At 38.6% G+C, this 27799-nt stretch overlaps 1 protein-coding gene across 3 annotated transcripts in view; it reads left to right on the top strand.

Annotated features, from left to right (window-relative positions):
• Positions 1-27799, top strand: part of KIAA1549 (KIAA1549 ortholog) — a 141220-nt gene that overhangs the window by 59813 nt on the left and 53608 nt on the right. For all 3 annotated transcript variants that reach the window (XM_063308374.1, XM_063308373.1, XM_063308375.1), the window contains exons 2-5: positions 13797-16499; positions 19963-20051; positions 25917-26094; positions 27033-27163. In XM_063308374.1, coding sequence (XP_063164444.1) covers positions 13797-16499; positions 19963-20051; positions 25917-26094; positions 27033-27163 — 3101 coding nt within the window. The remainder of the gene's footprint in view (positions 1-13796; positions 16500-19962; positions 20052-25916; positions 26095-27032; positions 27164-27799) is intronic.

Below are 27799 nucleotides of genomic sequence, written 5' to 3'. Positions count from 1 at the left end.
GCACAGCTTATAATGACATTAAGACACAAAGAACTGGAAAAGGAAACATTTCAGGTTAGTGGAATATAAGCCATGATTACATTTTTGCCAGGAAGTCAAATGATCACTTTTGAGTTTCGATACCTTCTTTTAACAAAATGTTCTCAAAGTTTCTGTCCTATGGCAAATGTTTCTACAGTGAATTGACTTAAGGCACCTCTGCATCTTTGTCTTGGGATTTGATTGTCTTCTGTTAGGATTTCACCGAAGTATAAAAAGCTAGGGAGGGAGGCAGTGGGCTGCTGGAGAGATGACTGCACACTGAAAGAACGTTAAGATATTCCTTGGTCACCACACTGAAAAAATGAGAAATTCTCAGAAATTCTCTTCTCCTTTGAAAGAAATTCTAAAGCAGATTCCCTTTTATCAGGTTGGTCGAGAACTGGTAGAAGAAAAATGCAGGTATTTTCTGCACAGAGTTGAAAATACATTTTAGCAATAAATTATAACCAAACAATATAAGAGAAACAAGCAATTTACAAAACAGTAATTTATGAGATTTATGAAATCAGAAGCTCAATTTGAGATCCTTCAGGTGAGCCACAGCACAGATTCTTCAGCTAACATTCCTGGATAAGTGAACGCACCTTAGCAGCTCTTTAGAGTGTGAGCGAAAAAGGAGGGGCAAATCTTTGTCAGGAGTGAATTCTGTGATTGCTTCTATCGCTAAAAAGAGCCTCTCTTTGGTGTTTGCCATTGGCTCTTCTGTAACAGTAGCGATGAGACCAGGACCTTCAAGAGCTTTCTTGAGATCTGTGTAGTTCATGTGAATGTAGTCATGTTTGGCCACTATCTTTTCCTTTACTTATTATTCCCAATGTTAAAACTGAAATGCCTGCTGTTTGCAATAACTGCAAAGGCACACAAGGTTGGCATTACAATAGCATCTCCATCCCAGAGGTGTGTTAACTTATCCAGGAATATTTGCTGAATAATCTGTGCTGTGGCTCACCTGAAGAATTTCAAATTGGGTCAGCTCTATTAGGAATTAAACTGAGAGCCTGTGGTTATATATGGCTCACCCATCCTCCAAGTGCTACTCTATTGACCCCACTCATTCCTGGTTCTCTGTTGGATCTTTTAGGATAGAGTGCAAGAGGGTTTCCTCTTCTAAAAAAGCCTTGCTCATACAGCAAGCCCCTTTTGTGATCTTGCGTAGATCCTCCAGTTGCAGTTTGCTTTTGAACGTTGGCTTCTTTCTTTCTGCTGATCTTGCTATGTGGCTCACCTCATGGTCCACACTTGACAGATCAACCTAGTGAGTTTTCATAGTTGAGTGGATTTCTTTCCAATCCAACCCAATCCATAAGACATGCTACTTTTTCCAGAGTTGGAGGTGGAGTGGTGGAGGGATACTTTTGTGAATATATAGCTTATTGCATATAATTTTCTCTACGGTATAAAGAAGAGGGTTTTTTTTAACTTGGCAGAATGATTTGCATTCTTTTCCTCTTTGTCCTCTTACTGAATGTTGCTTTGCTTTATAGTACCAGCAGCCAGACTTGCAATGGGAATAGACTGAATAACCTGGTCAGAAACTTTAAATAATTTTACCAAATCTTCTTTCTGTACCAGCACCAATCTTTTTTTGTCAATTAATGGATGAGTGCAGTTTCTAAGATACTTTTTGCACGCTGATGGAAACCTCTTAGTGCAGAACGTCCATTAACTGTAGCCATGTGACTTGAATGTGTAAAAACTCTAAAATTAATAGACTGTGATATATTTTAGTAGGACTGCCAAGTTACCCACTGTTCTTCTATTCATCATCTTTTTTTAAATCAAAGTGTTTATCAGACTACAAACGGGAGAATCAGATGGCACAGACATAAAGCATTAATATTAAATAGATAAGCATTTCCAAACGTTTAATGCCTTAAAAGCAGACTGTTTTATGTGAGCCAACACACTGGAGTGCTTTACTTTGAAGCATGGCTGAACTATCTACTACAGTATTTAAAAACAGCTGAGCTCCATAAAGCTCCTTCTCTAATATCTCATATTAGTGAGGACTTTACTAGACATACTTCTTGCTTTTAAGATTAGTAGTTAAGATTGCTTCTTCTGTAATATGGAGGGAATGGGCTACAGTATTTCCACATGGCTCCATTTCTACTCTCCAGTCACTCCAGACTGTTTCAGAACTGGCCATGTGATCACCTTTTCCACTGCAGGCCTTGGAATGCAGAAAAGGATGGGGATTATCAGCAGCATCGCTGCTCTCCTTCCAGCTGACCACTAGATCGTTTAGTAGGTTCCCGCCATATGCAGTTCCTGCAGAAACAAATCAGCCCTGCCCTCCCATGCAAAATTGTCATCGTCATCATCATCGTCCATTGCTAACAAATGTGTTTCCAGAGCATATGTTGCACATTTCTCTGTTTGCAAAAAAAAAAAGCGGTTTCTATAAAGGTTTAGATGTGAAGCTGCCATTACTCTTTTACATTTAAAAGCCTGTTGCTAAAACTGTGATGATGACAAGAGTGCGTGTTTGCAGTTTTGCACTGAATACTTTCCCCAATAGTTGTAATGTTATTGAATATTCCTGTGGTGACTTGAATGAGCGAGGGGATAAATATTCTAAGCAATGCCTCCAGATAAGCACCATAAATAAGCTGTTAAAAGTTGAGCAGGAAGAGAGAGGGAGACGAGTTCTGAAGCAGTAGAAGCTCCTCTTCACTCTCCACCCCACACAAAAGATGAAGAAGAAAAATTGCAAGGACTCACTCATAAGGCTGTAATTTGAAAAAACAAAATGAAGCAAAATACTCGAGCAGTTACGCAGTGTTTTGCAGCCAGTTGTGCCCTATTGAAGAGAAGGAGAAAATAGACAGAATTATCAATTTCATTCCAGTTCCCTTCGTTGTGACTATTGGGCATGCAGCAGGAGCAGTTAAGGTACGCAAAGAGCTAAAAAAGTGCAGAACAATCTCAGCTGCATTTAAAGTAGAATCAGAAATATGATGGACACTTTTTGTGGCTGTTTGAAACAAACAATCTGAATGATTGCTGTAATGGGAGAGTTATGAAGCGGTCACGTCTTCATTCCCCTTTTCCCTTTGTGTTATGTCTGTTGAAGGCCAAGAGCTTGGAGGTGGGGTGAGGCTTCCTGCCAGTGGGAAAACAGACAACCCACAGGTTTTGTAGAATTTCATTGTTATAAATAGAGAAAGAGCAATTTTTCAGCAATTTGAGGTAGCCCACAACTAAGTTATGTCAGCTAGCTCTGTTGCTGTATACAAATCATGGGATGGGAACAGAGTTCCAGAACTGAAATGGTGCAAAGGCCTGCACAGAAGTGCCCTGATGGTGCCCTGTCTTATATGGTTCATGTGGCTTTCAATGAAAACTTCAAAATGATAATAACAGGAGTTAAAAATCCTTACAGAACTCAGCAGCAACAACACCAGATAGGAACAGATCATGGGAGATTAAAAATTGTTTCATTAGCTTTTGAAAGGTCAATAGAATTGGCTCTAGGAGAACTGCTCTGTGGGTTCCAAAGTCAGGACACAACCACAAAGGTGTCAGTCATCACCAGTCTCATTTCTTACAGCAGCAGAACCTGAAAAAGGACTTCTGAGACTGATCTTCAGAGAGGGATGGTTCTTATGAGAGGAAGGAGACCATTAGGGCGTTAGGTCCTAAGAAGCAGTATCAATGTGTTGTTTGAATTGTACATGGATTGGGAGTCCTTGCAGTTGATTATAAACTGGTAAACACTATTTCTTTGATTTGACTCAATCTGGCTGATGTATTTTGATTAAGTTGCTATTTCCAGAGAGTCTTCAAATGCTGCCCTGTATGGAATGTGTTACAGTAATTCAAATGGGGATTACCAATTCAGGAAAGATCACAGCCATTACTTGTGAGGTCTTTATGTCACAGAAGCCACATGGGTCATCAAAGAAAGCCGGTCTTGACATTATCCCCCAAATGCTTAAGGGATTTATGATTTATGGGGAGTGCAAACTTAACTACAGGAGACTAAGAACCACTTCCTGGACCTACCAGAGCAGAAGATGCAAGTTAGCTTTTAATGTTGAAGTATGCTGTTTTCATCTTTGAAGAACATAAACAGGATATTATATATAGAGAGAGATAGATTGATATTGATATTGATATGGCACATTGCAGAATTTCAGAACTGTTTACATTGTGTCAAGAGTTTGTTTTCTTTTTCTTTTTCTTTTTTGCTTTCATTTACAAAGGTTGCTTTGTCTATTCATGACTATTTTCTCTCTGTAGTGCGAGAGGGTATTGAGGCTGGGAAGAAATGGCTTGCTTATAAAGTCTAGTGACTTTATGCCAGCAGTCAGCTTAAATTCATAGCTTAATTTCTAAGTCATTATACTATACAAGTACTTCTTTGCTTGCTTTGCCAGATTTCAGATTCAAGGGGAGAATGTGGTTTTGCTACATTGATCATTTGAGCACAAGAGCCTATAATTGAGATAAACAGTTTGCACCACCACCCCATGCACTCATTTATATTTGAGAAGACAGGTGGAGTCAAAAGCATCCATCTTTGGAAATATGCCAGTAAGGCATCCACCAACTTCAAGATAATTTATCTGAAACAGGATTAGCCATTTATTTTACAAAGCAGGTTGCTTTATGATTATATTAATAAAAGAAGAAATTTTGAAGGAATAGTATTAGTTAGAGTACATATAGTTTGCATGTGGAAATAGAGGAACGTATTTGGTGGTGAAACTCATATGTTCAATGGTATTGCTCACATGATTTATATGCAGAAGTTTTCAAGTTCAGTTTTTGGCATCTCCAGTTTTTCTGAGCTGAGGGCTGCCCACTGGGAATTGGTCTCCTAAAGGTAGCTGTCATGTGATAAAGAAGTGGGCATAAATTGGGCCATACATTTATCTTTCCAATGCTGCAATATTAGTCTTTTGGCCATAGTGAGGGCACGGAGAATCCATTTACTCAATGGATTGAAAACCTGATTACTCTTGCGACTTATGAGCAAATTGCCTATAGACGTAGACTTTGTATAGACAAGTATAATGAAATATGGAACACATTTATACAAAACACAGTAGGTTAAAAATGATAGTTATATAAGTGTATTAGAAATAAATATATACGTATTTGAATAATACTTACATTAGACAAGTATATATCTCATCCCTATCGTATCAACCCATCCCTCCTGGTCATGCAGAGGGGGCATGCTACGGACCCGGTCTGTAAGAGAACTCCATCTGGCAGGGTCCAGGAGGAAGGCCTTCTCTGCAAGAGCCCCTGCCCTTTGGAATATCCTTCCCCCGGAAGTGAGATTGGCTCCCTCCCTCCTGGACTTTAGGAAACAACTAAAGACCTGGTTCTGTCATCATGCCTGGGGTGGGAGAGAGAGTAGTCATTCCTGGGGTGGTTAGTCTCTTAGAAGGACCCTGCTCTGCTTGCGAACCACAGAGAACTTTCAGCCATTAGGGTTTTTATCATATTTATTTTATTATGTATTATAGTACTTTACAGTTTTATATTTTTCTTATTTATGTTTTATTGTAAACTGCCCAGAGTCCCTTTTGGGAGATGGGTGGTGATAAATTTGGTTAATAAATAAATAAATAAAATATATAGAATTGTAACTGTTAACTGTTATAATGATATACTATACTTCGTTTCTTTTTCATTTTTTTAAAAAGTACCTTTTATGTGTTGTTTTTTTTCTCTTGAGAATGTATATATTTGCATCGTAAATTTATTTGTATTTTGTTCTCCTTTTTCTGTTACTATTCAATTTAAAATAAAAAAATAATTAAAAGAAGAAGTAGGTGTGGGCAGGATAAAAATTAAATTTGATATACTATTTCATGTACACTAAATATAAGTAAATTTAATTCTAGTTAATGTAGTCACTAATAATTAACTTCTATCTCAGTAAAGATTACAATTTGGTGAATACCTTCAGAGGGGACTCTGTGGGCCATTCTCAAGGAGTCATATATGACTTTGGAGCAATAGATGGTCTGTGTTAGAAGGATCAGGCAGTAGGTGAGGGGAAGAGCCTTGTGTTGGAGCCTAGCAAGCTACTGCTTGTCGAAATAGAAAATTCAGAGTAACCTATATGGTCTGAACGGTTGAGAGGGCTATTGTCCTTTGTGAACCTTTTTGTCCAAGAATGCTACATGTCCTATGATTCAGATACATTAATTGGGTTAGGTTTTTATGAGAACAGGACATGAATAAACATAGTTCCTTCAAAGGGTAGAGGAGGGAAGGCATTGCTCTGTATTTGTTGATGAAGAATACTTTTCCAATATAACTAAGCTCTATTACATGTCAAGTAAATAATTGAAGTGGTGCTGCTGGAAATCTTAAACCCCAAGGTCATATTGGAGATGATAGAAGCAGTGCAGGGTAAAGGGTAGGCTACAACCAGTAAAAGGGCCTGTTGTAAAAGCATCAAACAGCGGATATAGTTAAAAACATTCACATGATACCTTGCCTGTTCCCGTTCTCATCACTGGGTGAAATAAGAAGCTATTATATTTCACATGCCTATTAGCCATCTGTCATAACAAGACTGTATTGAACAAAGAGCAGCTTTTTAAAGGCATCTCTTATCCAAGGCCCAATTAATGTTCTTTGCCACCAAATAGAGGTGGACTACTCTATTCCTGACCATTTTCTCTGTTGTTTCTGTGTTCCCACAAATACACATTCAAGTATGGTAGGGGTCTCTGTTTTGCTCAAATTTTAATCCATGATTGGCAAACATCCATCTTACAGTCTTACCTGTTGGAAAAACTAATACATATCCATGGGAAAATAATGAATTATTGTTGAACCTGGCAAGAAAATATATGCCAGGATTTTTTCTTTCAATTGTCACATTAAAATAAATACAAATCCTATTAGCTTTGGGTTGATTTTTCTATAAAAAGAAGAGAGATACTTAATTCTGAAATCTAGTGCATTCTCAGAATGTGCACATAATAAGCTCTTATTAAGAACTAGAAGTTTAAGCCATTTATTCAAAGGATGCAACTGGTCCAAAGTATGGAAACACGAGCTGAAGAATCCGTGTAGGTTATCTTGTTTCAAGTGGAAAATGCTGACAGCTGTGATCAAGCTTGCTTTAATGTATTAGAGCAGGTTCAGACTGGTTGAGAAGCTTGTACTCTGGGCAATTTTCTTTTTTATGAAATAATATGAAAAATAAAATTGCATTTCCTTTTATACTTTATGCTTGAACAAGAATGAAAGAAGTTGATAGGCTGACTAAAAATAAGAGAAGGAACAAGATCCAGTTCAGGTTGGGACCATCATGGAAGTTAAAGAGAGCCAGTTTGGTCTAGTGGTTAAGGTGCTGGGTTAGAAACCAGGAGACTGTGAGTTCTAGTTCCGCCTTAGGCATGAAAGCTGGCTGGGTGACCTTGGGCCAGTCACTCTCTCTCAGCCCAAGAGCCAATCAGGCATGGTATGAGAGTTCTAGTTCCGCCTTAGGCACGAAAGCTGGCTGGGTGACCTTGGGCCAGTTACTGTCTCTCAGCCCAACTCACCTCACAGGGTTGTTTTGTGGGGAAAATAGGAGGAGGAAGGAGTATTAGGTATGTTCGCCGCCTTGAGTTATTTATAAAAACAATAAAGGCAGGATAAAAATAAATAAATAAGAAAGAAAGAAAGAAACACCATTTGCTTCATTCATGATCCAGATCTAGCCAGCCACTGTGTGCCAGTTATTTTAGTTTTCTTGTTTGATGAGTAATGTGGTGCAAAAATTGGTAAAGGTGGCAAAGAAAAAAATGTACATGTACTAGACAAAATTGGTGTGGATTAAAATGATTTGGAGATAATTTGCTAGAGGAAAGAGCTACAGATAAGGAAAAAAAGAAGGTAATCAATTGCATATATGCTTTTCTGACATGTATCCCTAATATTTCTCATCAAGAGTCCATGCTACATTGTACAGGTTGTGTAGTTTGTTAGAATCTAGCTTCATGTTTATTCAGTTTCCAAGCATTATGGCTATAAATTTTGAAAATGCAGAGACAGGATCTGCTGAAACTCATGAATATGGTAGAGTAGAAGGTAGTAATATTCTTACAGAAATCTCTGTGTTGAGCCAGGAACACCTGCGGAGAGGAATAACTATTAGGATGAAATAAGACCATATTTCCAGGACTATGAGGGTAGACCACTATACTTCTTTTCTTAACTGATTTGTAATACCAATCTACTAGTTTACAAAGTTGAGAAGAAGGCAACAGCAAAGTACTTCTATGTTATTGCCAAGAAGACTACCGCCCAGAGTCCCTCTTTTGGGGGAGATGGGTGGTAACAAAATCTGAATAATACATACATACATACATACATACATACATACATGGAAGTGTGCCATGTGGTCACCAGGAACTGAACTGGATTTGAAGGAGATGTTCTCTTTAATTCATTAGCCTGTAATATTCTGCTCCCATATCTTGTAGTTCTCTTTTGTGTTTTGCTATTCCAATCCTTAAAAACATTCTAAATTTACTGAAAATCCAAATCTCTTGATGTCAGGACCAGCCCAAGAACAATTTCGAATCAGTGTATTCCGACTCCAGTTCTTTATTGCTTTTACCTGTGAGGTTTGAGTCTGACCTTGACTCTGAAAATGAAACTTATCTTGAGCCATAAGGGGAGAACAAAGCTTATCGGGGAAGATCTGGGGAAATAGAAACTAGTAGTCACCCGGCAGAGCGGGAGAATTCGGAGACGTTGATTGGGCAGAATCCAGAGGAAGGTTTGAATCCTCCAATTAGTGCATGAGAGAGGAGAGCGGAGAAGCACACAAAACAAAAGGCAGCCCAATTGGCTACAGAGGAGAAACGGCACGAAAAGGATCGCATAAAAATGCACCAGCACCAGGAGCAAACTGCCAGAGACAACTGTTCTACTGTGCTAACAGCTTCAACAGGAGAATCTCGCCAGGAAATGGAGCCTTGCCTGTAGCTGATACAGAATCAGTGCCAGTTCCCTCTACCGATGTGGACCTAACCTCCTTTGCACCCTGATCCAGCCGAGTCCAGCCTTGCATCCAGTTCTGAGTCTCGTCTTGCCATTCCAACTGAGTCCAGCCTTGCATCCAGTTCCGAGTCTCGTCTTGCCATTCCAACTGAGTACAGCCTTGTATCCAGTCCCAAGCCTCATCTCGTCATTCCAGCCACGCCCAGTCTTGCCTCCAGTTCCAAGCCTCGTCTTGCTGCTCCAGCTATGTCCAGCCTTGCCTCCAGTTCCAAGCCTTGTCTTGCCGATCCAGCCGAGTTCAGCCTTGTCTCCAGACCCGAGCCTGGTCTTGTTACTCCAGCAGAGTCTTGCCTAGCCTCTTTTACCAAGCCTAGCCTCACCTCCGTGCCGCGTCCTGCAATCAAACCTCAAGCTACCACCTTGCCACGTGCTCTAGCCACACCCAGTCTTGCTGATTCACTGAGACAGTTAGCTGACTTCTGTCTTGCTGTGTGGCCACAATCTCCTTCTACTCTTGACCTGACAGCCTTGCCCTGTGTTCTCCACTGCCTGGGTGGACTTGATTGAATTATATTGCCTATTAATAAGGACTCTTTTCTGTTGTAAATAGTTGGTTGTTAATAAAGAACTTCCTTTGTAATTCTGCCTGGCTGTCTCATAGTCTGAACAGGACATCACTGTATAGAAGGAATCTTGCCAGACTAAAGCTACTTTAACTGACCAAAGGGTAAATAACCTGGGAGACTCTAGGGCGGAGCTACCTTGAACCTCTTAACTTTCCCAGCAACAGTCTCCAGACTGTGAATCCTCTTATCTGCCTGGAATGTGCTTCCTCCTACCTGGGAATGTGCTTCCTCCTTCCTTCAGCAGCAGTGCCGAAATCCACCACACCACCCCCTCTTTCAGGAACACATTCCATCACACTTGATGTGCATTGTGAGATTTCATGTGAAAACTTACCTTAAAGAACCAGTGTGGTATAATGGTGTTAGCTCTTTGAGGTAGTCCAGACAAGAAGCACTACCAATCTTGCAAGACTGAAAGTATTTCTCCCTTCCTCTTTTTTCAATTTCCAGAAAACTGGGGAGAGTCCCTTCTGAAATGCTTCCCATGCTTTTTCCCCAACTGCGGACTGAGCTGCTTCTTATCAGACCATTACCTAGGCTGTGTGTCTTCCTCCTGTCTCCCAAGGTCATTCCCACAGACCATCACAAGTAGCTAAAGTGTTGGACTGGCACTCAAGAGACCCAGATTCTAGTTTACTTTCAGCCACAGAAGTTCAGTAGATGACTTTGGGCCAGTGGTACTCTCTAAGCCCAACCTACTTCACAGGACTGTTGTAGGGGGAAAGTAGACAGAGGCAGTGCAGTGTATGCCACCTTGAACTCCTGTATGAAAGGTAGGATATAATTCTAACAAATAAATAATTTGCTTTAAGAAACAAATACTATTTTTTTCCATCCTGGAAACAAACATTCTATCCTTGTTTTAATTATAAAATACACAATTTCTGAATTCATTTTTACTGACTGAACCAATTGCAGCTGGATTTTAAAAAATCATTCTACGGATTTTTTGTAGAAACACACTCTTCTCCCCCTTCCCACACACACACACGCACAGAGAGAGAGAGAGAGAGAGAGAGAGAGAAGCATACAGTATATACCTAGCTGTATATACAGCTGTATCTATAGCTCTTAAGGTGGCATATAAAACTCAAGATACTTCAGAGATAATGGAGTAATTAGGGATGTCTGCTGGTTAAAATGCTTTTCCCTTTAGGCAAAATATATTTCGTGTTCAGATGTAATGCCAAAACAAACTCATGTGAGAAGAAAGATCAAAAGTCACCAGTCTTGCTCTAATCATTGTATAAGATATTTCTAGATTTCTGTGGGCCAAAACCTGAAACAATCAAGACGTCTTGGTTTCATCCACTAAGCCTGGAACAGTCCAGATGAACTTCTAAGCTACAGTGTGTTGTTCCATGTATGAAACAAAACCCAATTTTTGTTTAATGCATACTCCTAGGAGCAACCTATTTCAGACTAGACATGGAACATTCAGGCTCAGAACTGGCATTTTAAAACATCCAGTCTCAAAAGTTTGAAACTTTTATGCACCCTAAAAATAGAATTTTTCAAAATATTATGTGATTAATTTACTTACGACTCTGAAACTTCTTCCTCAATTTGCTTAACAGGAAAATATGCTGCCCCAGTTGTAGAAATTACTGCTTATAGTGCCTGTGTTTATATAATGGCATTTGAGCATCTCCTCCAAGACCTTCATGACTGCTCTGCCAAGTGCTAGTCTGTAGCATATTTCTTGACTGCTTGTTCCTTTACTGTTGATGGTTGATCCTAAAATACAGAAGCTACCCACCACTTCGATATCTTCATTATCAGTTCTAAGGCTGGTTGTTCTATATGTTGTCATTGATTTGGTCTTCTTTATTTTTAGTCCCTTTGTTTGTTTTGCTCCTTTTATTACTAGAGCTTGCAGATCCTTTGCATTGTTGGCTAGCAGGGTAGTATCATCAGAATAGCACAGGTTATTGATGCTTCTTCCTCCAGATTTAAAACCACGCTCATCTCTTACCAATCCAGTTTCCCTTAATATATATTCAGCATATAGGCTGAATAAATAAGGGGAGAGTATGCAGCCTTGTCTCACTCCTTTGCCAACCTGGAGCCAGTCCGTTTCACCATGTTCTATCTAGACCATGGCTTCCTGACCCTCCCTCCCTCCCTCCCTCCCTTCCTTTCTCTATCCCACCTTTATTATTTTTATAGATAACTCAAGGTGGTGACCATACCTAATACCCCTTCCTCCTCCTATTTTCCCCACAACAACCCTGTGAGGTGGGCTGAGAGAGAGTGACTGGCCCAAGGTCACCCAGACATCTCTCATGCCTAAGGCGGGACTAGAACTCTCAGTCTCCTGGTTTCTAGCCCATTGCCTTAACTGCTAGACCAAACTGGCTCTCTCTAAGGTAGTTATTAATTTTTCAATCTGTTCAATTGTGTCCAATTCTCGGAGACTGCCTGGACAAGTCCTTGCTGCTTTTGTGGCAGGTTTTTTAGAAGTGGTTTGCCATTGCCTCCTTCCTAGGGCTGAGAGAGAGTGATTGGCCCAAGGTCACCCAGCTGGCTTCATGCCTAAGGCAGGACTAGAACTCACAGTCTCCTGGTTTCTAGCCCGTTGCCTTAACCACTAGACCAAACTGGCTCTCTATATAAGTTTATCATGAGGACAATGAACGTTCTACTGTGAATATTAGTCAAGAAATTGCTATGGAGAATTAAAATGAAACAAAAAGTACAAAAGATTCTTCAGGATTTACTGTATGAAAGAGGCAAAACATATATGTATTTTATTTGTATTAAGAATGGACCTAATATTTGACTCTTTTCACAGATGAGAGAGTGTATTCATTTCATTCCCAGCAGAGGTCTTAACTGAGGAGAGGTTCAGCATAAGTTGGTGTATATGATACAGTTTTCCAATTCTGATTCTGTCCTTAAGGAACTAAATGGCTACTTCTAGAGAAACCTTTCCATGCAGATTTATTTGCTGAAGAATCCAGTGCATTTCTGGATTGTCAGGCTGCTTCTTTACACCAAATGAATTCAGTGTGTGCCTTTGAACAAATCCAACTGATCCACCCAGGCTTTTTTTTTCCCCAGGACAAAAATCAATACTAGTAAAAGTGCTTCTGATCTTTATCTCCTTATTAAGAACTCTTTCTGAGCTTCCAGGAAATCTCTGTGTTCCTTAAAACCCAATTTGAAAATTGCTGATATGTTATCCTCCACTGTCATTGTGTATAGTATGGGAGAGAGAATAATTGGGTGGGTGGGCCGGGGGAACTGATTCCACCATAGAAGATAAAATTAATAAATTGGGTTGGTACAGAGCTGATTAGTTGAATTGTTAGTTCCAGTTCTTGACCAAACTAAGCAGGTTGAGATAAAGACCAAATTGGAGACCATCATGTAAACAGAAACTGACTAATAGTCCTCCAGTTTCTTAGGATCTGGGAAATACTTTATAGAGAATGTCATGCGTCTGGTCCTGAGATCTCACTATCTAAAGGAAGAAATCCCACAGCATTTGGGATATTTGCATTTCTACATTTTATTTACTCATTATGCCAATAAATAACTTGAAGCTAGAAAGGAATAATAATATGTTGAATGTGGATTATGCAGATGAAACCACTTCTTTTATGGGTTTGGAAGTTTTTCCTAAAATATTTTAATAGTATTATGCATGTTGCTATAAAAACAAGGAAATATAATTCCAAAATTCATATGGAAGCAGTATGTTGATCAACTCCCATGCCTCCATCTTCTGGTATCTTTTCCCTTTCTTTGGAATATTTTTCCTTGAGGAAGCAGAGACTGGGTGGAGAAACTTGTGGAATGGAGTATAAACATAGTTCCAGGAGTAGTAAAGTGCACATTTTGTAACTGCATCTTCAGGTCATGTGGAGAGCAATGCTGATCAGAAGACCTGGCCAGTGCTTCTAGTCAACTGACTGTGGGCCTTACAGTGTACTCCATTATATGGGACTCTTAATCTTGGACAAAAAGATTCCATGAGAATGATAGCCTTGGAGGCATCTTATTTTGAGCCTTACAGTATTCCATATGCGTATAATTTCTGCATAGACAACCTAATAGCTGTTGGCTCAGTGAATCATTGTAGCATTTTGACATTTCAGTGTAATATTTATTTAACCTAATTATTAACATTTTGTTTTCTTTTTTTCTTTTTAGATGACGTCTATTTGGAGCAGCAAAACTTTTCCTCTCTTTCGCTGAGTCAAAGCACTGTGGGCAACGTGACACACACAGCCTTAACTGAAAGCACAAGAGATTCCAAGGCAAATACAGTGTTTCCTGAGTTGTCATCCCTAGTAACCACTCCTTTTGAAATGACCTCATTGGACCAAGAAGGGAGGAGCAGAGCCTCAGTTCAACAAAATGGACCAGCACTGGATTTTTCAGTAACAAGCAATGAAGCCATCTTAAGTGACGATAGATTTAGTAGTTTAATTTCAAATGCACAACAGACTCCTTCACTGAAGTCTTTTGTAGAAGACGATCATTTGGGTTCCTACCCAGTAAAGCCAACTAAAGAAACACTACAGACTTTGTTGTTAGCACCTTCGTTAGCTGTCCCCTCTTTGCTACTTGATTATGTGGGAACACTGCAAACAACGTTGCAAAGGGCTGCCTCTGTCCCTCATATTTCTCTCCCACACTTGAAGTCTTTTGATGGGACAGGTATTACTCTAACTCCAGACAGAGACTTGCTCATGCCTCAGACTGACTTAAATTCTGTTGCATTAGAAATGGTAGATGCAACTATTGGAAAAGAAGGGGAGAGTTTGCCATCTTACCTTTTCTCTTCAACTTCTTTGCTTTTTGATACTACTGTAGAACAATCACCTACATATGACAATACACAAAGCACTTATACATATGCTGAAGCTCACTATAGCATTAATAGCAATTTAACTGGGATACTTGGGCCAAAAAGTTCATCTGTCCTAAGCATTTTTAAAGAAATTCCTGTTTCATTAACAAGGGCAACTATGTTTTCAACTCACTTTCCTTTTATTTTTCCCCATACCATTCCCCACACAGATGCAACAGCTTTCAGTACTCTTTTTAATGAGAAGTTTTTTACACATGAGCTTTCCCAGAAATTCTCCAGAAATTCAGCATCAATTTTGCCCAGCTATTCAGAAAACCAACTCAGTGATTTCAAAAGTCCAGTGCCTTTCATTGAACCATACACTTCATGTTTGTACTGTGACTTCATCTCAGTTTCTTCAGAGCCGTTTTTTTCAGTGCGACCAACAGAAAACGATGTGGGGTCAGGCGAGTATGGTGAGACACTCTCATTCATGGTCTCTGATGTAAAGGATATTGCACCACTTACATCAGGAATCAGTGATCTCTATGACATGCCAGAATCTCCTCCCGAAATCTTTGATACTAGTTTTCCCTCAAGACCTGTTGTTTCACTTTCTTCAAGATTTACTGAACTCTCTGAGTCAAATTCTATGGAAATTAGCCTTAAAAATATATTTACATCCATTTCCCCTTCCCTTTTCTATAGCTGGTCTTCTGAAATTAGATCATTGGAAAACACTCTGGTTAATTTCTCCTATTCTGTGTCTGAATTGGTTACAGTAGAATCTAGTGTTATGGAAAAATTATCTTCTAAAGTTGCTACAATTTCCCCAGAATCTGCCTTCATGGAGAGTGTGAGTGTGCTGTCCATGACAATCAGAAATTCGGTTCTTCTAGAAACATCTGAATTTATGCCATCAGAAACTACACATTTTGCTTCGATTGGTACTACACATTTATTTGGCACATCACTGGAATACTTTGCCGTTGAAGACTCAGCTATCAGTAGATCAGACATTGTATCCAGCCTTTCATTCATACCCTTTTCCTCTGAACCAAATGACTTGTCACATTTATCATCTGCTACAGCCACATCTTTTCTAGCAATGCCAAGTGATTTATCAATGTTTTTACCTCATATTTTACCCACACTCCTTCCATCATCTGTGCTTTTTGGCAATTCATCTGGTTGGAGTTCAGTCGAACAACCAGCTATTGACATCACAAATATGGAGGCTTCTCAAGTATCTTCATGGCAAACTTCATTTTTTAATTCAAGCTCATCTCCTTTTCCAGTCATGCACAGTTCTACAGTGATGCCATCATTACATTTCTATATGAACTCCTCAGTGCTACTAGAACCAACATCAATCTTGATGATAGAATCTGAATTTTATTTTACCTCAGCTTTCACAGAAGCTACCTCTCACTTTGAATCCTATTTCACTATTGATACCATCTTAACCCAGCAGCTACCTGTGTCAGCTTCAGAGCCTGTTTTCACCAGCAACATATTTGGGGATGAAACACATGTGAGCTCATGGTTCACATCATTGCAGTCAACCCCTGTCTTAACATTTTCACCTTTTTTGTTGTCTACAGCTACTGTTGAAGATAGTGGTGCTACTGCTAATTTCAGTTCATTTTCTTCTTTCACTGAGGTAGCTTCTACCACAGATTTTTTTAAAACCACCCCTTATATGCCGTTGTCCACAGATATGAACAGCATCGTAATTTCACCTACCAGACCAATGGTTGTAGTGATGCCATCTGAACACACAGTGATGTCTTCATCTGTGAATACTGCAATTGAATCTGGTATTCTAACAAAAACTGGCATGACTGAGCATATTAGTGTGACAGCCTTTACTGCCGCCACTTCTAGTAGCAAAATAGGCCTTTCTTCAATTACCAGCAGCACATCAAGTCCATCTACATCCTCTTCAACCTCTATCTTGGCCCCTACGCAGGTTACAGTGGCAACCATTCCAACTACCACAACTAGACAGCCTTATGTTTGTGATATCACAGTTCCTGATAAATACCTAGTAACAGCTGGTAAGGTTTTTTTTCTGATTTGTATTTCTTACTAAGTATATATTTATACCACACTTTTATAGTATTATAATAAAGGAAAATGAACTGATATGATGGACTGCAAGCCTCTTGAACAATGCACCAGCTTTGCTGCTTTAATAATGCGTTATTTTTTCTTATGGCCCCTGCTAATATTTCTATTATTTAAAATACTTGTAGGATATTGATTGGGGAATAGAGCATTCTGGAGAACTCTAGAATATTCATTGAGACTATGCGAACCCTCTTTTGAACCAACCCATTCCTAAAGTGCTTCACCAGTTTCTGGGAGGAAATTGGAAGTGACTTGAGTTGTCTCAGATTTGGAATTCTGGATGAAATAAGCCTGTTTTGGGGTTGTGTAACCCCCTGCCCACTTCAAACCACTTCCAGTTTAGGTGATTCACTTCCAGTTTGGATGATTCACTTCCAATTGCTACACTGCCAACAGAATTGCATGGCCTGGAAGGAGAATAGAATAAACCAGTAAGTTTTGTACATCCCTAATAATCAGTATGTTTTCCTTCCATTTAATTCCCCAAAATTAACCTTCCCTAAGCTGCCACCCTCTGGCAGGTTGGGACTGCAATTTCCAGAACTCTACGGTAACCTTTTAGAGACTGCAGTTCCAATACAATGGGAAGATTCTTTGTTAGGAAGGTTGCTGTAATGCATATTATTATCCTCTGTCTCATTCAGAAGTGTTGAAAGTATATAGAATGCAGTCAAAAAAGGGGCAGGCTTAGCTATCAGGATACATTATAAATTCTCACTATAAGTAAGGTAATTGGTTAATCCTAAATTTGCAATCTCATTTAACTGGGCACTATAGTAATATTCTCTAGCTCTACTTGTTTGTATGAGTGCTGAAGACTCAGCTGGAGTTTGCATGTTTAAATATGTGTTAGAAATCCAGCACTGGGTGGGGGAGACCAATTCCAAGTTCAGCTGAGTATATATCAGTAACAGGGAAATCATTGTTCTACAGGTAATTCATTTCCCAACTTTCCATTTCAGCAGGAACTTCTTTATACTAAGATATGTGGCTGCCTGAAGAAACTTTTTGTATCTTGGCCACTCAGTAGGCAGTACTTTGAGGTGGTCCTCAGATTATGCCTATAGGGCTGCCAACGAGAAGACAGGGAAGAGAAGAGGTTGTGAATAGGAGAGAATGCATGGTAGAAGAGAATGATATGGTCAGTAGCAGTAGCAGCAGTGAATCTTAAGAGGTTGGTCTTTGTCTTGTTTCAGATGTGAATCTTCCTGGATTGTTATAGCAGGTATCTGAGTTGGCTTTTTTCTTTTTTTAACCAAACTTTCTTGCAAACAGATACTTTTTTTCCATAACCCCAAGGTTGCTCCCATCCAAAATCATGTATGGCAGTCTTCCTTTCAAAGCTTCTTTTCAAAGTTTGGATTTAGTAGCTGAGAAATAACTTAGTGGTCTTCTTCCCTATGAAATGAGAAGCAGATGAAGCCAAGAAAGATTTCTGGGAACAATTCAAAAGATGCTACTTTTGGCCTACAGATGTTGCATATCTACAAAACTGCCTGTTTGGCCAGTGCATTGGGATGTATGAGTCTTGACATTTCTGGGTTTCCAAAAATAACAGTTTTCTGATTTACTAGAAGTTACCTATTTTATGGCCACCTAGGTGGCCTTACCTAGCTGAATAGCCAAGGAGGGCTGGATCTGGTTAGAACTCTGATGGGACACCACCAGAAATCCTGCGGCTATGAACTAGGCTAGAGGTTTTAAAAAAATCTCACAACATTTTTGTTGTTGTCAAAAGATTAAAAAAATAACCCTGGATGTGTCCACAGGAGATGAGCTTGTCTTGAAGGAGTTGTTACCTTTTATATTCAGCTTGGATGTAATATTGTTTGAAAATGGCAGTGTTCTCATCCAACTGGAGAAACTAAGAATAGGGATAGAAAATCCTAAAATGAAAGAAAAGGTAGTAGGTGTCAAACTGTTTAAAAAACTAGAATAATATTCTGGTTATTCCAAACTTCTTTGTTCCGCAGAATTGCATTTTACCTTTTTCCCTCTGAACAGCTTTTTCAGCAATATCCTGTCAATGAGAAAGAAAGTTGGGCCATAATAATAAATGTATAGGTTTTGTTCTACATCAATAATATTAGCTGGGCTATAGATCTTCTTAACATTGTTGGTGCTTTGTGCTGCATTCCTTGTTGTTTGAAACAACAAAGGGAATTATCATTCATGTTTATGAGTGGACATCTGGAAGAAATGACGAATGCATCATGATGCAAGCATAGTTGAGTCATTTGATTCACTGTGCACTAAGAATTTAGACCAAGGATAGGCAACTTGGTCTTCTTTACATGTTTTATTCCCATGGTTCCTTGAGACTGAGTATGGCAAGTAGAGGTATTAGGAACTGAAATCCAGGTGTCTGTAGGATATTTCTCGTAGAATGTCTGTACCTGTCATAGTCTATAACTTCAACCAGTACAGTAAGTTTTTTTGTCCTGTATGGATCTGTAATTATATGCCTTACATATACTTATCAGTTCACCATATTTGCCTCCAGGATTCATGTGTATTGTCTAAGATATAGGTTGTCAAGAAAAGCCCAATCTCTTGGTCTGTCATGGACTAATACAGCTGTTCCCAAATTGGGTGACCTTCAAATATGTGGACTTTAATTCCTTAAATTCTTGGGAAGGGCTATGCTGGTTGGCAAATTCTGAGAGTTGAAGTTCACATATCTGGATAGCACCAAATTGGATAATTTTGGTCTAGTAAGTCTGAATTGGTAGAATCCAGTTTTACTTTTGAAATTGTGTACATACTTCTTATAAGTGGTGTGCAAAACGTTTCATTCTGAAACATTTCAAGCACAAAATTTCACTAAATGATCCATTTCCAGTGTGAAACTGCTGTTTTTGAGCATTTTGGAGCACTTCCAGCTCAGAACACTTTGCTCAGAGAAGTTCTGTTTGGAGTTTGAAACACTTGTGCAAGGCTCAGAACAAGAGTTTTGCAGATCTCAGTTTGAGATCTTTTGTAGTGTAAAAATTTTCAAAATGAAATGTGTTGCAGCTTGCTAACTTCTTATAAAATCTCAGTGCCCATGCTTAGTATTGAAATATTTGGAAGCATGAAATAGGAACAAAATCCTTTCTTCTGAGCATTTTACAGGAACACTTCAAATTAAACATGTACATGGCCTCAGATCTGAAAAGAAGTACCTGCATTTTATGATGGTATATCTGTGCTTGGCTACAAACTATAAAATGAGAACTAGTTCTATGGCCTGCATTTCTTAGTAGCACTGCTACTGTTATTTTCATATAGAAAAATAATTCCTCTCAGTTCTCTGATCATCCTTCTATCTGAATTGCTGCCTTTAAATCTATATATGCTTCTAATAGCATCTAATACTTCTAATACTTATTTATTGATTCACATTTTCAGTGCTAGCCCGGAAATCTGTAGTACAAAATGTCAGTGAATCCATCAAAGAAATCCTGAGAAATGAATTTAGGAGAATGGTAGAACTAGAGGTAAGTGATAGACAGTTTGCTCTGTGAAGATCATTATGTAAGTTAAAGACTTCTTCATAGAGATAACTAATGAAGGTGGTTGTAGCTTGGATATTAACTGATAACCTAATCCTAAGTGTGTATATCTTTGTATGGTGCCATATGACTTGGTGGGTGTAGCCTGTTCTTTGCTGATCCAAGAAGTCTCGGAGCAAGCTCTTAAATCTCTCTCTGAATATTATTAAAATATTCCGCCCAGAATCCCTCTTTTGGGGAAGATGGGCGGTAACAAAATTTGATAAATAAATAAATAAGTAAGTAATAATAGATAAAAACCGGTTCACTTCTACTCTGCAAAACAAGCATTTGCTGGATTTTTTTTCCAGGGTAGAAGTCAAAAGTGGGAGGTGATTATAATTTGTTTGGGTAGCAGAATTAGATAGCTGCAACCCATAGACCATAAACATTAAACAACTCATTTCTAGCTATCATAATACCCTCGGATCACGCTGTGGAATTCAGTGGCAAAAACATCAGTTTTCAGTGGTGTGATTTTTCCATATCCCCTCCTAAAATAATTGATTAGCTGTCTTCCAAAGCTTCTCCTTTCAGTAATGAACTGAAGTAATTTGGCCTTGCCCGCTCTGGTGACATCACTGTGTCATCAGTTACGCCTCCTGCAAATCTTGGTGGCTGAAAAAAAAAAGAAAAAAAAAGTTGATCCAGTTTGCTGTAGTGGTTAAGGCACCAGGCTGCAAACTGGGAGACCATGAGTTCTAGTCCCTCTTTAGGTGCGAAGCCAGCTGGGTGACCTTGGGCCAGTCATTCTCTTTCAGCTCTACAGTAGGAAGGAGGCAATGGCAAACCGTTTCTGAAATCTGCCAAGAAAACTGCAGGGACTTATCCAGGCAGTTGTCAGGAACCAACAATGACCCGAAGGTGCGCATACAAACACACACGCACACACACACAAACCTTGGCAGCTGGAATTTTTTTCTTTAAAGTTGATCCTAGATGTACGTATGCACTGTGAGTGTGTTTTGTTGCTTAGAGTTAAGTCTCGTGGTATTTAAAAGTTTATGCAGAATAGTAGAAAACCCTGGGGACTGGAGAGCACTAATGCAGGAAGTTATTTATATAGGAACAATAAAAGAAGCTTCATAAAGGCCATTTGATATTAAATAGAAAAAGAGCAGGAAAACAGAGGAGAGCAATCTTAAGAACCACTTGGTATTTTGTTGCATCGGTGCCTTCATCGTAACAGTGACAAATTTATCACATAAGATAGAAAAAACAAAGTATATCAGTGGCATTTGAAAGTATGAAAAAATGCTTTGGCTGAAAACAACAAAGAGTATTGAAATATCTGGCAATTAAAAGATAAACATATTGAAATCTGCTCACCAGTTCTTAACAGTCTTATTCCTAGCAGATTACCTCTATGCAAATACTGTTCTCAGTAGAGATATTGAATATAGATATTTAGAATGTATTTTTTCTGCTTTTTGTATCATAATGGGTAAATCTGGATTCCACACAACATCTTTCCATTTGTGATTCAAACCTCAGCTGAACACTGACATCTAAAAACCTGCTTAAGCAGGTTACTGAATTCTGTAATGGCCTGGATCAGGACAAAGCAACTGGAGCTTAATTTAGATGCTCCTGATCACCTGAAAAGCAGACTAGAGGATAGAAATTCAAATTATGTTGGATGGAATTTCTTAAACTCCTGGATTTAACCTTGAATGGAGTTCCAGATTTCATAAATTTCCAGAAGTGCATTTGCCTTTTTTAAAACAAATAATTTTATTAAGAATTATAAATGAGAAAAATAAGTCAATACAAACTATAAAAATACAAAAAAAGAAAAAAGAAAAAAAAAGAAAAGGGGGGAGGGAGTGTAGAAAAGAAAAGAAAAGAAAAAAGTAACTTCCCCCATCATCCCAGCAGGTAAAAACCATTTTAGTAGTTTATCATTGTCTCTAAATAAAACATAATCTCTCTTCTCCCCATAACTCATCTCTTAGATGGAAAAAAACAAAATCCAAATGTTTTGTCAATCATTGTTTGTCAGCAGAAGTCCAGTAAGGGCAACCAGATATAATTATTTTCTTCTTTTAGCCCTGGTCAAACAGGCCAACTTTATAAATCTTCCCTGAATTTTTAAAATTATTCTTTAACCCCTTCAAGAAGAGTCTCAATTTGCTGGTCATCTGTGTATCCAGCCAGAAATCCTTCAGAACTTTTAACAGTTTTCTTCTGTAAGTCCATTAGGTAAAGTTTATCCTTTTGTTTGTCACTTCTAAAAAAGTCTTTCCAAACCTTAGCAGAGCTCTTTTGTATATCCAGAGGAAAAAAATTGTCCAAATCAATTTCCTGGTTTGGTGTCTGTTCATCTCCTTTAGGGAATAAGCCATCTATCAGATCCATTTGTATTACATTTAAATACCCCTTCAAATTAATTTCACAGACATCCATTACAACTTGTTCTTGTTTTACCATTTCATTAGAGAATGTTCTGTCCAGTTTCTCAAGCGATTGATCCATTCTATCCAGTAACTTAGCTTAACTGAGAGGTATTCAAAATTTTGCACGAAGGATTACTGCTCCATTTTCTTCATCCTCTGTCTCCCTATAATGTCCAAACTGCAAGTGTCCTTATCATAAAAAAACCAAAGCAATCGCCATTTTCCCATGAGAAGATATCTTCAATTAATTCAAAACTATAATTCCAAATCCCTCTGGCCCCTTAATCCATTATTAACTTTCCAAAATCCATATACTAAGCACCCTTTTGCTGCATAGTCCCCCAAAAATCATTTTTTTTCAAAACGTTTAAAATCAAATTTACACTGTCATCTTTTAAGGAGGTGGAGACTTATCCAATGAATACAGTAAAACCATGCCAATCTGAAGGGTCTTAATCTCTCCAATATACAATTTTTTTAAAAAAAAATCCAATTAAGCTTGAGCTTAATGTCCATAACGCTGATTTGCGAGTGTGAGCTTGATGTAATCCCGATTCCCACCCAGTCCACTTATAGGCTGACTGTAAAATGGCAGTTTTCACAGTCTACTCATGAGTAGCAGCTGTCTGGAATCACGTGGATGATCTCAACAATTTCTCTTTTGTTCTGGAGAGATTACATGATCTCCCTCGCAAAAACTGTCTTGCTAGTGAGCAAGCCAGCAAGATGTCAGCTCACCATGGCTCTCACAGGAAATCCCAGAAATGCATTTGCACAGCTAGGGTTAGTTCATTAGGTGCACACACTTCTGAAACGATGTGATCTAGCCTTGGTGAAAACATCCCATAAGTTCTAGCATAACCTCCAAACACTTTTTTTGAAAAGTTTCTTGGAAACTTCCTCTGGCACAAATTTCTATGGTCCAAATGTTAAACTGGGAATACTTACAGGAAAGAAAAGATGCCTCCAACAGTTCAATTTACATCATTCTGTTTCTGAGCAGAATTCAAACTTATGGTTATAGGGTATTTGAAAATTAATGTTCCATTATACAAGTCTGACTGCAAACCACTGCCTCTTAGGGAAAGCTAAAAAATTGTCTTTTTTCTTAAATGAAAGCTGGGAATTGGGATTATAGTTGGTTGAAGGTCATTTGTTTTCCCATTTTTCTGCCTTCTTGGGCATCCATTATTGCTTATGATAATTCTGAACAACCATCTCAGAATAATTTGATTTACCACTGAAGATCTTCTGTAATGGGATCACACTGATCTATGCTGTTTATAAGAATGTGCAGTGCTGTGTATTCCATTTTGCATGTGACTCTTTAAAGCAGCCATGTCTTTTTTTCCAGGAATCAAATACAAACATGCACTGTCCATTTATAAGTAGACATGTATCTAACATTTATGTTAAGTATAGAAAAGGTATATAAATGAATGTAAGCTGCAGCAACAATAGGCAGTGTGGGGCCATGGGCACCAATTTAAGTCTCCCATGGCATTCATTTTCTGAATACACTCAGTATATGTTCTGCAAGTCCTATAAGATTACCACCCCTTGAGTTGTAGCACACTCAGCTCCATCAGTGAAATTTGTAAACAGAATTGAACAAATATTTTGAAGCCCTTGTTTTATTACTCCTTCTACATATCTGTATACCCAGTTTCCCCTTGATTTACACTGCAAGCCTCTGGTGAATAAACTTGAGCTCCAATCAGTTTACAGGTCTGCTGCATATTTTAACCAATAATGCACATAACCTTCCCTGCTTGGTTTGTCCTCTGGCAATCATTTATCTTAAAGCAAGAAGACATATTTCTGTGCACTTACTCATGTTTGCATTTTGATTGAATGGTATCATTGCCTGTTTTCTCTCTTGGGCAGAGAATAGTTTCCATTCCTAATTACAACAAGGTAAATCTTGACTGTTCTCGCCTCCCTCAAGAAAGAGATTTATATCTTGCAATGGAATTTTGCCAAGATAGCTATGTTTTGAAATTAACTGCTGTGCAGCTTAATAACCTACACTAATGACTTGTTGTCAGATAGCTTGGAAATGCATTCCCTAGTGTGAAACTCTTGCAAACAAACTTGGCTGGCTGTTAAATTTTCTAGACAAATTGGCTTATGTAAGGTACAATTCAAAGGTAAATGTTTGTGTGCATCCCATGGTTCTTTTCCTTTACATTTTGTATTATTGCTTACAGCTGTTTTCTTTTATTTGGGGGTTATGCAAGAGAATCATCCTCTTTAGTGCAACACCACGACAATGAACCCTTCAGAAGACACAAAAATGTGCGGTTACAGTTTGACATTAATGACTCAGCCTCAGTGTAAGAGGCACAAAACATGCGAAGTTGTAACCTTTTATTAGAACACTGCCTGGCAGGGAAAGGAAATGCAAATCTCTTAGATTTATCAGTCTTCATCATGATTAAGAAAATGTGAGGTTATATGAAAAAAAAAAGTCACCAGTTATCCTATTGTTTTACAAGTGCATTCCTATTGCACAATTTAGGAATACTGATATTAGTGTTCAGTGGATATTATATAGAAATACTGTTTTATTGTTGTTATTATAGGGATATGATAGAGCCTTGGGGACTAGGTTAGGGTGCAAAGGGAATGGGGGGACAGAGTAATATAAGATGGATGATGATGGAATCATAATGGTCACGTAAATCTATGCTCATGTTTTAATATAATTAATTCACAGATATAGGACTTATTTACGTAAGCTTAGAAGGGGTTGAACGTTCTAGATTTCATTTCAAAGACAGAAATGATGCAACATAAAGAAAAGGTTGGCAAATAAAGGTAAAATTGTTTACGTACCAAACTATTAAGGCATGATCCTTCTTTTTAAACATTTATGGCTGCTGTTACCAGAGTTTAATCACCTGGCTTAATGATAAGGCACAATTGTGAGAAAAGTGTGCCACAGAATCAAAACACAAGAGTCTACCACTTGAAAGCTGCATTTAGGCACTATTGAAAACATGTATGAAGTGTGCATGGGAGTGCATGTTATATGGGTAGCAACTTCCTGAGATAGACTACATCTTTTCCTGGAGCCGCATGAGCCCAGGAAAAGACACACTTCATTAAGGAGTTGCTACCCACCTTTGACATGAGCATTCCCATGCACTCTAAATCATCTTTTCCCCTTTGAATCTGAATTGCTGCACAGCCCTGTTAGCTATGACTTAGGAGCCAAGGGAAATTAATGTAGCTTGATCCATCCCTTTCTGTTTAAATGTAGGAGATGAAGTCCTCCAGCTCATGAAGTGTTTCAATGCTAAAGACAGTCATTACCACAACTAGTGCACTGAAGTCTTTCTATAAAAAGCTTATGCAGTGCAGAAAATACTGCTTCTTTTGGGGATTTTAAACTCTCTCATTTTTAATATAGGTATATACACTTTCTCCCAAATTCTCTTTTCTGGTGACCTCGGGGCCTTTTGTTTACACGGCAATTGCTGTCATCAATGTACTGGTGAACAGCAGCCTTCTTCATGGTCAAACACCTCTCATTTCATCACTGCAACCCTCTCTTCCTGCTCCAGCTCTCCAATCCCAAGTGCAAACTGGTAAGCCCCGTGACCTTTGTACTGCTTCTGTGCTGAGAAAGAACCCCGGACTTGTGATGATCCGAGATTTGTTGAAGGGAAAACACTTAATGCACAATTTAGGATTGATTCACTCTGAATCCAAGATGTGTGCATCTGCTCAAAAATAATATGATTTAGGCCTCCACATACTATTGGTAGAAAAATCAGTGTATTAATGAAAAATAGAGAATAGATACTATTTTCTCCAAGGTGACCTCCTGTATATTATTTCAATTCCTGTAATTTTCCATCACCTGGTGGTGATGTTTTTTAACATAAAACTTTTTTGGGGGGGCCCAAAAACTTCATTGGCCCAAGGCACTCTACCTGTTGTGTCTAATGGGTAATACAAGCATAACTGAATGAATCAGTAGTGGGGAGGTGCAGGGATATAAACATTCATGCATGGAACTATAATTGGGAGTTGATGTAAACATGTCAAGATGCCAGAGAGAAACAAGGATGAGTCTACAATAACTTTCATTAGATTGGTTTATTAATATTTGTTGTCTTTTGAACATGACTAGGGGATATAAATTAGGTAATAAAGAATGTGTTGCTAGATTTTCCTTGTAGGGTGAATTATAGAACTGGAATACCAAGTAAAGTAGTGATATTGCTTGGATTTCCATATCATAATAAACCAGAATGTTTGATTTTGATTTTGGCTGGCATGTTATATGAACCCAGCCACTGCAGATTAAAAATCATGGTGTATTATTCAGTATGTTATGCAACTCCAATCACTGTGGTTTTTACATTAAACCATGACATAGCCATGATGTGTGAAACAGGTCATTGTGTCTAAAGAGTGCCCCCATCTTGGCATGAAGATTTCCCATTCAAGCCCCACCATCTCTAGCCAGAATTACTAAACTTAAATCTAGTAACACAAACATTTAATTTTCTACTTCTAGTCCTTCAGTTTGTACCTCGAAGTATTGATATTGGGTTCTGTAACTTCAGCCAGCGCATTGAAAAAGGACTGAGATTTGCCTTTGAAGAGGTGAGAAAGCATCATCAGGATATTTCCAACTTCACTGTACAGGTGAGACAAGCATCTCCTGAAATGGAAACTGCACCTTCTCTTGTCTACTCTCAACTCCCCTTTCCCCAATGCTGAATTTTATGGTGCTGCTAACCATGAAGCTGCTGGTGATTTTTATGCTTACTCCCTGCTGTTGCTGAAATGTTTAATGATTTTTTCCCCAAAGCTGGTTACATCTTGATCTATGTAAATGATGATACCTAAATAAATAAACAATCAATCAATCAATCATAGCAGGGCAAGACATTGGAACATCACTAGAATGATGCTTTGATACGAATGGGTAGAAATTTTTGTGGTGGAAAGTTAAATTTGTGTACTTTGTGAAATCTTCATATTATTGGAAGGCAAACTTGTGAAGTTATTCCTTTTGACCCCTTCTGGCTCCTTACAGCCTATTGTTTACCATTGCCCCCCTCCTCTGGCCAGGTCCTTCCTTTGTCGTTTTTCCTCTCAGGGTCCTTTGAATGATGCTGCAAAATTGCTGTCAATATTTATGTTTTCTGGGGCAGAGTTGGTATGTAACAGGCTTTGCTCGCCTGATGGGGAATTCTGTGAGTTGGATCCCAACATATTTGGAGGACTAAAAGAAGACTCTTGAATGGCTTAAACTTGTATTTGCATGTATTAATGAAT

The sequence above is a fragment of the Candoia aspera genome, chromosome 7, assembly GCF_035149785.1.
Source record: "Candoia aspera isolate rCanAsp1 chromosome 7, rCanAsp1.hap2, whole genome shotgun sequence".
NCBI classification, from domain to species: domain Eukaryota; kingdom Metazoa; phylum Chordata; class Lepidosauria; order Squamata; family Boidae; genus Candoia; species Candoia aspera.
This window is presented reverse-complemented; position numbering and strand designations above follow the sequence as displayed.